The 11639-nt window shown below is 46.3% G+C and overlaps 1 protein-coding gene across 1 annotated transcript in view; it reads left to right on the top strand.

Annotated features, from left to right (window-relative positions):
• LOC109375391 (uncharacterized) overlaps positions 1–11639 on the top strand; it is a gene marked incomplete at its 5' end in the record, with an annotated part of 247332 nt that overhangs the window by 124697 nt on the left and 110996 nt on the right. The window contains one exon of the mRNA XM_019630773.1: positions 11192–11239. Within this exon, the coding sequence (XP_019486318.1) occupies positions 11192–11239 (48 nt within the window). The remainder of the gene's footprint in view (positions 1–11191; positions 11240–11639) is intronic.

The following is an 11639-nucleotide window of genomic DNA, read 5'->3' as shown; positions in this document are numbered from 1 at the left end:
TAGAAAATCAACTTTGTATTCCTGGAACAAATGGTTACTTAATCTTGGGCACAGGGCTACTGTCCATTTTCCAGAAAGCAAAATGCCAAACCGAGGTCTCAGGGACAGAAAGCATTGCTTCCCAAGAAGCTCTGGTTGACAAGATGGCTGCTGTCCACATGAATACTGGAGAACGGTGGCACCAGCCAGCGATCAGCAGAGCTCTGTCAGTGTCTTAGAGCAGAGCCATTTCTTGGGAACTGGCAACTTATATCCGTATAGGCAACAGGTAACATAAGAATGCTAATTTTTTTTTTTCACATAGTCTGCACAATGCTGTTGCACTTCAGCTGTGCTAGGTCTTCTCTAAATGACAGAAATCTTGCTTTGCTTTGACCATCGGGTGTCTTCGTGGAATATCTGATTCCTCGGAGGAAACTAACGATTCAGTGAAGTGGTTTTGTTTAGTTCTTGCGTTAGGATCCAGACAAGAGTGGTTTAGCGGGTATGGAAATAGACTGTCCATCAGCATCAATTCCCAGGAGAAGGGTCCTTTTAGAAACTGCATCTTTGTTTGCCTCCAAAGGGGGTCATGTAATGGATTGCAATAGCTATGACCTGAAGAATCACAGGCAGTGTTAAGAGGCATCTCATATTGAGGAAGAAGACTAATTACAATAAAGTTATATAATGTACTGAATAATATATAATGGAGATATATATATATATATATATATATGATAAAATTTTTAAATACGGAAGCTGAGGCACAGAGAAGTTGCCTCGTAAAGCCACAGAGCTATTAAGCGGCAGCGGCAGGATTTGACACAAGGTAGATTCATTCCTGAGGCTCCTCGCTCACGTATTTGGATCCACGCTTGGAGGTTAAGTTGCAGTGCAGCGTCTCGCATTTCCCCGCCAATAATCATTTCATTATCTTAGTATCGCCAAATGTTCACTGTGTCACGTTTCCTCAAGAGGTTGCTATGCTAATTAAGAGCCAAGCTATATTTCCCCCCTTTTTTTTCCCCTTTCCTTTTTTGAATCCTTTATAGAGACAGTGTGGGAGGCAGGTACATTTAGGATATATCAGATAAAGCAAGCACTAGGAAAACATACAGAAAGGAATAAGACGCTCCCTGTGAGAGACACAATTTCCGGTTCTGACCTGTGTCTCTGTTGACCTTGAACCAATTAAGTTCTCTGGGCATCATATCAAACCAGCACATTTCCTGCTCCCCCTCCCCCCACCCCCCACTTTTGGGATTGTTTTAAGGAGAAGATCAAAAACAAGCATTACTAACAACACAACACCGACAAAAACGCTCTAGAGGCTATAAGCAGGAAAAGAATTGCAACGGTAGCCATGCTATTCAAATACAAGGCAACGTTTCTTTTTCGAAGGGACCTGATTGACTACGAAGTTGCATGCTGACTGGATGGGCCTAAACTCACCTTGCCGCATCCCTCTTTCCTGATCTCCAGTTCAGTTGCTTAGCTGGAGTGCGCGCTAACTTCAATTTGATAATTGCATTCTCAAATCCCTTAATGAAGGTGCCTATCAACGTAGAAATAATTACCCAGTGATTTCGTATTTGCAAACTCCATCCTGGATGTTTATGCTTCACTGTGGCTCAAATGGGAGGTTCGGGGGTCCCACGTCAGTCTTTTCTAGGTCAGGGGTATTTCCAGAGCCCACAGGAATGCGTCTTAACACAGTCCCTCCCCGCAACCCAACGAGTCCGGTTGTACCTTTGTTCCCTCCCAACACTGGGCCGTTTTCTTGTGCTATTAAGATATCCCAGGGAACCCTGCCTTTTGGTGTTGCAGACATCTGTCCTTCTCAGAAGTTTTGCTCCAGGACTGTCAAGTCCACTCTCCAGCCTCTTTGAACCGTGCTCCGGGTCACCGTGAGGCTGGCTGGACTGCTCCTGACCCGATGTCCTCCTCAGGGATCTGTTTTGTCCTCTGGGCAGAATCCACTTGAACTGCCCCAGGGCACACACCGCTGTCCTGTTAGGCTTCTCCCTTCATCTTCCTTCTGGCTCTTTAGTTATTCACAAGCGCCCATCAAAGAAAATACCTGGCATCATCCAGGAGGCTGAAAGCCAAAAGCCAAAAACAAAGGACAAAAAAAAAAACTTCCAAGATTTGGAAGCTTTTGGTGTGGTGCTTCTCGGAGCACACAGCTGTGGGGAGGGCGTGTTCAGATGCTGGGGCCTGACCTCAGTGAGAAGAGAAACGGCCAGGTGGCAAAGCCAGGGCTCCACAGCCCGGTATGTTTCTCCCCAAAGCTGTTCTTAAGCCCAGGGACTTGAGAGCGGTTCGCAGCTGACAACTCTTCCAGAAGTATTCTTCTTAAAAGCTGCGCTGGAATTATTCACCTCATGTAAAAACAAGTGCGATTTACATCTAATATGGGTAATTACTTTTACAGTTAATTAAAAGCGATCTCATTACACCCCTGCTGTGATGGCAATGCATAGCTCTTATTTGCAAACAGGCCCTTGGCTGGAGTTCACCTCCAGACATTTTGGACCTACCTGGGGGCACCCCCTTCCTCCATATCAAATTTGATTGTGCCGAGCCAGCAGCCCTGGGCTGCCAGGGCTCCTGCCAGCTCGTTCTTGTCCCCTGATAACCAAGCTGCAAAAAAAAATTAGGTTGGAGAGAACCAAATAATTCATGGGGGTGAGTGTGTTATCCTCAAAGAAAGACAGTGTTCTAAGATGAATGCCCTGTTATCTGTATTTGCACAAAAGCTGGGTTTGAGAATTGTTTTGTGGTCTTTCTGGCTGTACAGACCCTTCCTGCTATCCCCACCCCCCCCCAAGAAAATATCCCCTGAACCCCTTTAAATTTCCTCCAAGTGTTTAGAAAGTCAGCAACTTTGTATTCTGACCTAGCCAACTAAGGCAGACCCGACTCTCTCTTGGTTGAATGGATGTATGTTGAGATCTTGGTTTACATACCTTTTTCTGCTGCTTGTAGGGTTTCAGATGAAATAACTTCTGTTTCTGATTGTCTTCATATTTAGATGGAAACAGTGTTTTCAGAACGTCCCATGGTTTGAAACAGGGACCCCTGTCATACTGAAACTTCTTAAATACGTACTCATAAGATGCCTCCTCCAATTAACACATGCCTTTTAAGTAAGTAAGACTTATTAATTAAAACACAGCCATTTGAGACCTAAATTTTGAGGGAGCAGGAAGATTGTGGTATTTCAGGAAGTTTACAGACCCAGTGAGTTGGAAGTTCAGGTCTTATTACCTGGAGCTTTTGTTTTTGCGAAGTGTTTTGCTCCCATCTGCTGGCCATATGTGGTGTTGCAGGGGCTGAGAAAATTTGTGAATGGAGACGTTACGAAGTGGGTGCGGTAAGGCAGTGCAAACGTTTTAGACTGTTCTCCAGGTATTCAAGCCACCTGCTTGGAATCTTGGTCTTTTGAGTTGCGTGAACACAGACTGAAAAATTTAGCTGAATTCTTTAGCTGAATGAAAGGCACATGTGACTTCAAATTTACACCAACTTACGGCTACAAGATAACAGAGTTACTCAATGTTTTTTAGAAATTGAGGCAGAATCATCATCCTAAAATAAGGCAATTACATTCACAACGCTGATTTAAATATTCAGATTGAAGGACATAGATGGTATAGAGGAAAGTGTAAAATACACAGCAGGTAGACCAGATGGATTTCAATCCCTCTTCTGTCACTAACTGTCAAAGCCAGTTCCCTGTGCTCCCTCTGACACTCGACTTTCAAATCTGCAGAATGGAAGCATTGGGCCAAAGGGTCCTGATGGCTTAAGTTTATTTTCAGAGTCTGAGTCTTTATGAAGGTCAAAACAATTAAGAACTCGGGTTGCAGTAAATCAAGTCCGAGAATGTAATTAATCTTGGTTGGCTTCTTTTAAATTAGAAATAATTGTTATTTTCAGAACAATAGGAAACTTAAGTGTCCAAACTGTCACAAAAACTGCAGTTGAGAAGGAAACCATTTACAACTGAAGGGGCACAGAATTTGCCACCCCAAATCCTGCCTGTGTGGCGTAAGGATAATTTGGGGATGATTGTTTTTTTTTTTGAGAAGCTGCTGGCACCAGAGAAACTCTGAAAACACACTAGAAGTTACCCTTTTGTGAGACACATTTTCATTTATGAGGGAGACCTCCATGTGCAAGGGTGCCTCCCTCTCTGTACCAGGAAGAGGAAGATGACTTAAATCTCTAGAAACTCTTATCAATGGAGAGGGCAACTGACCTCAGCCTGCATAACACTGCACCCTTGTTTATTGTGCTTTTGCTGACAACTTCCCATCACTGGCCTCCCCTCCAGCTCTAGCAACTTCTTTTGCCTTTAGCTGAATGTGGTATTTGAGGGGGTGGCCTCAGCCATTTCAGGGAGTTCGTGTTCCCCGGTCTCTCCCACGTGTACAGGAGGTACACATGTTATTAAACGTCTGTTTTTCTCCTATAAATCTTTTATTTTGGGCAGGGGGAGGTGGTTGGGGGGGGTCCTCAGCCAAGAGCATAGAAGGGTAGAGGGAAAATTTTTTTTTTCCTCTGTATAACATTGATTCAGAATTTAAAATACACTCGTGAATTCTTTTTGGAGTGTGCTGCTGAAATGTACTGTTGTGTAACATTACACTGTCGTGCTATAGCCTTTACTTTGCATTTGAAAAGGGAGAGCAAACCCTTGGGTTTCTTCCTCAGTAGGAGGGTAGCTGATCATAAGCCAGGTCTGGGCTTGTCAGATGAACCTTTGGCCGTGCCAATCCCCCTCCACCCCCTTTCCCCAAATCCCCAGAGATGACTTAAGCTGCAAAGTATTTCCTACAAAATGCTCTCTGGGACTTGGTTGAGTACCCAGGGCCAGGAGAACAATGGCACGCCAAAGACATGTGATCCTTACTTAACTCTCACATCGAATATAAGCACCCTGGTCATTTGCTTCCATTCATTGCCCTTCCAGGATTGATCATGGGAATCATTCATTTAGAGGTTCCTGGGGCCGTCTTCTGAGAATACAGGGCCCCAGAGCGGAGCAGCCCATGACGGCCCTGGGGGCGCGTGTAAAGGGCTTTTCTTCTCCTACGGAGCTCAGATTCTGTGCTTTCCTCTCCTCGGTGATAAGCAGCCAGCTATCAACCAGGAGATTTGTCCAGGAAGCTCCTTGAGGCTCTTGATCAGTTTCCTGTGGCTTCTGTAAAACAAATACCACCAATTTAGTGGCTTAACACCACAGAAATTGATTCTCGGACAGTTCTGGAGGCCAGAAGTCTGAAATCCAGGTGGCAGCAGGGCTGTGCTTTTGTCATTGTCTCTAGCGGAGGATCCTTCCTGCCACCTCCTGCTTCTGGTGGCCGCAAGCGTTCCTTGGCTTGTGGCGGCGTCATTCCAGCCCCTGCCTCTGTCTTCATGTATCCTTCTCCTCTCTCTGCCTCTTAAAAGGACTTGTGTCATTGGATGTAGGGCACACTCAGATGATCTAGGATGATCGCATCTCAAGATCCTTCATTTAGTTACATCAGCAGAGATGAGGTCCAAGTAAGGTCACGTTGACAAGTTCCAGGGGTCAGGACCCGGGCACACCCCCCTTGGGCCAGTTACGATTCAACGCACTGCAGACCCTTCCTCTGAGGCCTCTCTGATCTCATTGGCAGACATTTCTCTCACCTGCTCGTGGGGGCCTTGAACTTCCAGAAACTTCAGAGCTGTGAATGATTGATGGTGATGCATGATCCAAGATGACAGTGTCCCCACGTGATGGGCATAAATAACCCTGACCTACAAACACCCTCAGAAACAACCAACACAGAAAGTGCAGAAGAAAAGAGTTCTCTCTCGGGGAAGAGAACAACTTCTGCAAAGGACAGACACACGAGCGCTTTGATGTCTAAAAGCCAGAAGAACTCCGAAGCCTTGGAAGAGAACACTTTAAAAATAGAACTGCTTTGAAATTCTCAGTACTCCACTCAGACAGAACCAGGTCACGCGGAGACTTTTGGGGGATGTCATCGATGGCAGCTCACACTGATCAGTGTGAGGTCCCCATGCCAGGAACCTTTGCCTCACAAGTGAGGCATTTATTATTATCATCCTCATTTTGCAGGTGGGGAAACTGAGGCACAGTCTCACAGTTCATGTGACGGAGTCCAGTGCTATGAACCCAAGCAGTGTGACCCCACAGCGTGTGTGGAAGCCGGTATGTTACCCGTCTGGGGTTTTCCGGCTGCAGAAAGGAGAATGGCTGGCTTCTTCCTGTGAGGGAAATTGATTGCTTGGCGTTGAGTGCACGGCTCCAAATTCATACTTAGGACTTAAGTCGTTAAGCTGTTTTCGAAGCAAAGTCATCGAATGGGACCGAAGCACTTACAGAACGACGCTGGTTCAGAAAAGGTCAGGTCGGAGCCCATCTGGAGACACCAGCTCGTCGCGGAGCGATTCGAACAATAATTTGTTCCCGCCAAAGTGACATTTTTTCCAATTTGAGTCCAACATTGTTCAGAGGCAAGTGCCGCCGTCCCCTGGGGCCTCCCTCGTAGATCTGCCGTGGACAGCAAACCAACAGTATCATCTAAATAAAAAATCCAGCGCGGGCTTAGTAAATGAATCCTGACAAGAATCAATTGAATAATCTGAGGGATGCGGCGAGAGCTCTGATTCTGCCAGACGGCTTCTCCGGCCGCTCGTGTGGGTCCTCAGTGGCCGCTCGGAAACAAAAACCTGCCTTTGGTTGATTGATGTTGTTCGTTTGTTGATTAACACCTGCGACTCCTGCGTGGGTAAATCAGAATGGGATGTGCACCCATCCCTGTGAACTCAACACATTTTCAGTGGAGGAAAGTGAGGACGTGCGCGCCTCCCCTGGGCAGGAAGTGACAGGGCCACCCTTTCTTACCTTGTGTCTAGATGGCATCTCCTAGGTTTAAAAAAAATCCATGCTCTGCATCAGTCGCGTACTGAGTTCCTGTCCACTTTCTCTTTATGTCTCTTAGAGGATGACTTCAAAGAGAGTTCTTAGTAAGAGAAAGGGGCGTTTTGCTGCCTCCATGTCCAAGGTCAGTCGGAGACCTCAGCCATGAAATTAGGAGTGTGAGTGAGAACAGCCGTGAGCTCATGTCCTAGGACTGTTCCTTACAGATTGCCTGGGCCTCTTGTCTAATCTGCTTGGGCTGCCCTGACAGAGCACCACACACTGGGCGGCTTAAACAACAGAAACATATTTCTCACAGTTCTGGAGGGTGGAAGTTCAAGATCAAGGTGCCAGCAGGGCAGGGGTCTGCTGAGGGCCCTCTTCCTGACTTGCAGGTGGCCACTGTCCCTCCGTGTCCTCACATGCCCTGTGCTCAGTGTGTGCAGTGTGTGCATGCAAAGATGGATGGATGGATGGATGGATGGATGGATGGATGGATGGAAAGATAGAGCCTCTCTGGTCTCTCATCAGGGCACTAATCCTATCAGATCAGGGTCCCACCCTTCTGACCTCGTTACATGACTTCCTTCCTTAGAGGCCCCTCTTCATCACGCAGCCACACTGGGAGTTAGGTCTTCAACCTGCGCCTGTGGGGATACAAACATTCAACCCGTGTACTTGTTAAACTGCCGATTCCGATTCAGGATCTCTGGGGTAAAGACTGAGGCCCTACATTTGAACACACTCCCCGATGACAGCATAGCTGGTGGGGTGTAGACCCCACTTTGAATAGCAGGCGCTTCACCTCACCCCTGTTACAGATGAGGGGACCGAGGCTTTGCAAAGGAAAGACACGTACCCGGGACAGCACGGCTTTTCGCTGTGGAGCCACAGTTCTGGTGTGGGAATTGGACAGCAGGATGGGGTTGCTTAGGAACTGAGCACTGCCCTGTAGAATCCCAGCCTTGAGCCCACAGCAGAATCCCCTGGAGGGCCTGCTAACACCCAGATGTCTGGTCCCTTGTTCCAGAGTTTCCAATTCACTATGTCAGGGATCGGGCCCAAGACTGCATTTTTAACAAGTTCCCAGGTGCTGCTGGTGCTGCTGATTGGGGGAGCAAACTTTGAGAAGTACAGCTGCACCTGTTCTCTAGTTGGTTCTGCTCTAGGGTGACCCTCCATGCCCGTCACGAGAAATACTGTGGCCCAAATTACCCAGACTGAACATCACTCCTTGGTTCAAATCAATAAAATCACCTGCAAGGAATGGAAAGTGCCGGGGTTAGCAGCCTCTTCTAGGTATAGATATAAGCTCCGGGGTGAGCTGCCTCATCACTCATCTCAGTTTTCATATGGTTAAAAACGAGATAATACCAGCCTTGCCTGGCTGTGGGGGGATAGAGACAAGTGTGAAAGCCTAGGACGGTTCTGGCACCAAAGCAGCATTCAGCCATCGTTTGCTGTTTCGATCCCACTTTGCCGATGTTACAAGTCCGTTACGTGGAAAACAAAATCTTCACCATTTTGTTCCACGTGTGAGTCACACAGACCTGGAATTTGCTCTGTTTGACAAATCACTATGGTAACAGTCTTCCACTTCTATCGTCCCTGTGCTGATGAGGCATCAGGAGAGTAAAGCCAACTACTTCTTGCTGAGAGAATAAACATTTCGATAGACTTAACTGACCCAAAGCTGAGCCCCCATTGTTTGAAGACCCCGACACCATCCGGCCATAGTCCCTGCCTCTCCACCGCTAGCATGCTTAGCCCAGAAGCCCTGGCATGGTCTTTGACCTTCAACTTAACCTCCCGTTCCACATCCAGTCTCTGAAGACATCTGTTGACTCCATCCAGACTTGGACTTTCCCCATCGCTTCTCCTCCCACCAGCCTCCCCAGCCATCGTCCTCTGACAGCTGGACCCCTGCAGGAGCCCCCAAACTGGTCTCCTCACCTGCCTTCTTGATTCTCAACTGTCTATTCTGTTAAGACTGATGTCAGATCATGTCTCTCTTCAAAGCCTCTGCATGAAAACAAAATTGCTGGTGGGGATGTGGAGCAATTGGAACACTCGTGCACTGCTGGTGGGAAGGTAAACTGGTGCAGCCTCTGTGGGGAATAGTATGACGGTTTCTACAACCATTCGCCATGGACTTAGCCTATGACCCAGCAATTCCACGTCTGGGCCTCTAAGCAAAAGAATTGAGAGCAGGGACTTGAAGAGATACGTGTACAGGTGGAAACAACCCAGTATCTATCGATGGATGATGAGTGGATGAACCAAGTGAGGTCTATGCATACAATGAGAGTGAAGAACTTCACTTGAAAAGGAATGAATTCGGACACATGGTACTGCATGGATGAGCCTCGGATGAAGACATTACGCTAAAGGAAAGGAACCAGACACAAAACACCTAATATTGGATGGTTCCTTTTCTGTGAATGTTATAGACTTGAATTCAGCTTTACCCCCAAATTCATAGGTTGAAGCCCTAACCTCCAGCGTGGCTGTATTTGGATACTGGGTGTTAGGAACGTGATGAAGGTTAAATAGGGTCATAAGTGAGGGCCCTGATCCAATAGGACTGGTGTCCTTGTAAGAAAAGGTGGGGTCCCCAGAGCTGTCCCTCTCTCCACGCACACAGAGGTGAGACCATGTGAGGGCACAGGAGAAGGTGGCCCCCTGCAAGCCTGAAGGCAGTCCCACCAGAAACCAACCATAACGGCACCTTGATCTTGGACTTCTAGCTTCCAGCATTGTGAGAAAATAAATTTTTGTCTAAGCCACCCAGGCTGTGGGATTTTGTTATGGCGGCCCTAGCAGAGTGACACAATGAGGTCTCTACAGCAGTCAAATTCATCGAGACAGAAAGTAGAATGGTGGCTGTCAGGGGCTGAGGGGGGCGGGGGGAGTGCACAGTCATTGCTTAATGGGGGCAGAGGTTCAGTTGGGGAAGATGAAAAACATTGGAGATGGATTTTGGTGAAGGTTGCACAACAGGGTGATTGTACCTCATGCCACTGAACTGTACACTAAAAAAAAAACAGTCAAAATTGCAAATGTTATGTGTATTTTATCAAAATAAGAAAAAAAGGTAATTCTACATGGTTCTTTACTGCACAGAATAAAAGCCAGTGTCCTCCTCTGATCTCATCTCCCACTGTTTTCCTAATTTACTTCCCTCCAGCCTCAGAGGCCGCATCTTCCAGCTTGACTGTGTCCAATGCATTTGCCCCCAGAAGCTACTTCCCCGTGTGGCTACAAGGCTCATCCGTAACTTCCTTCAAGCCTTTACCCAGTGGCTGGTTCTCTTTAAATTTAAAAGTTTATTCTCCTCTCCTCAGCATTTCCCATCCTCTTCTCCCTGCTTTACTTTTCTTCATAGTACATATCCTCTTCTAAAATACCAACCAGTTTTTGGTTTTTCTGTTTTATTGCGTCTTTTCTGGCAGAAGGTAAGCACCACTCTGGCAGGGCCCACCATCGTGGTGGTAGGTTATTGAGTCTTCCATGCCTAGAGCAAGGTCTGGCAAGCAATAGGTAGTCAGTGCATATCTTTTGAATGACTAAATGAATATTCCAGTTACTTGTGTGCATGTGTCTGCCTTTCTGTCTAACTGGCAAGTTCCTTGAGGGCAGAAACCATGTTTGTTTGTTTGTTTGTTTACCATTACATTCCAGAGCAACAAGGAAAAAATGCATAGAAAAAGCAGGTGTGCGTTAAATATGGATGGATGGATGGATGGATGGGTGGGAGGATGGATGGATGGATGAAAGGGTGGGTGGATGATGGATGGATAAATGGATGGATAAATGATAGATGGATAGGTGGTGAATGGATGGTTCGATGGAAGAAAGGAAGGATAAAAAATAGACAGTGATGGTTTTGTGTTGAAGGGGAGATGATTTGACTATCCTAACTCTGGAATGGGAGAGAGACATTAAGTCTGATTAAAGGCAGTCTCTGCTGATGTGAACAAAGTTGACTGGGATCATATTATTTTATGAGCCATCAGTGTCTCTTGGTTGCGGCCCCTGATCCATAGCCTCTGCCTTTACCCCACAACTGCATTTAACAAAGCTGAGTTATGACATCCATATGCCTCTCATGTAAACACGAAGGCATACACTTCTAAAAAGCACTATAAAAAGCAACAGTTCAAGAAACACCAGTAGGAGCGGCATGGACTCGTTATTATTTTAAAGGGCATTTCAACGACAGCATTGAATGTTCCCTGACCATGACTCTGACCCCTGTTCTTTCTTTTCCTTTGCTTCTCCTCTCAGGATATCAAAGCAGACTGCAATACCTGTGTGGAAATAGAGGACAGAAAGGTAAGCCAGTCTTTTTCATCGTTTTGGTTTCAAACAGAACAAGAGCTCAGTGAGGTAAACCCAGCGGCTAAGGCAGGCCTTGCTGGACGATGGCTTGCAAAGGTGATACATGTGCTGGTACGAGACCCTTAAAGACAGTTGTACTTGAAAATATTTGTTTTCCCCCTTGTGATTTGTTGCGTTACTTCTGATGGTTTCAGTGAAGTGTACGTAATATAATTTATTTAGAAAACGGGCGCCGATTTTTATTTTAGTCATATACTTCAGGGAAAACAGCCCATTCATCCTTTAACTCCTTTCACATTTTAGTTGAATACCATTGATGATTATTATACATAATATGTCACATGTTACACACCATTATCTAATGTTACGTGCATTATAGAATATATAATATTAG

The sequence above is a fragment of the Hipposideros armiger genome, unplaced genomic scaffold (assembly GCF_001890085.2).
Source record: "Hipposideros armiger isolate ML-2016 unplaced genomic scaffold, ASM189008v1 scaffold_941, whole genome shotgun sequence".
Taxonomy (NCBI): domain Eukaryota; kingdom Metazoa; phylum Chordata; class Mammalia; order Chiroptera; family Hipposideridae; genus Hipposideros; species Hipposideros armiger.
This window is presented reverse-complemented; position numbering and strand designations above follow the sequence as displayed.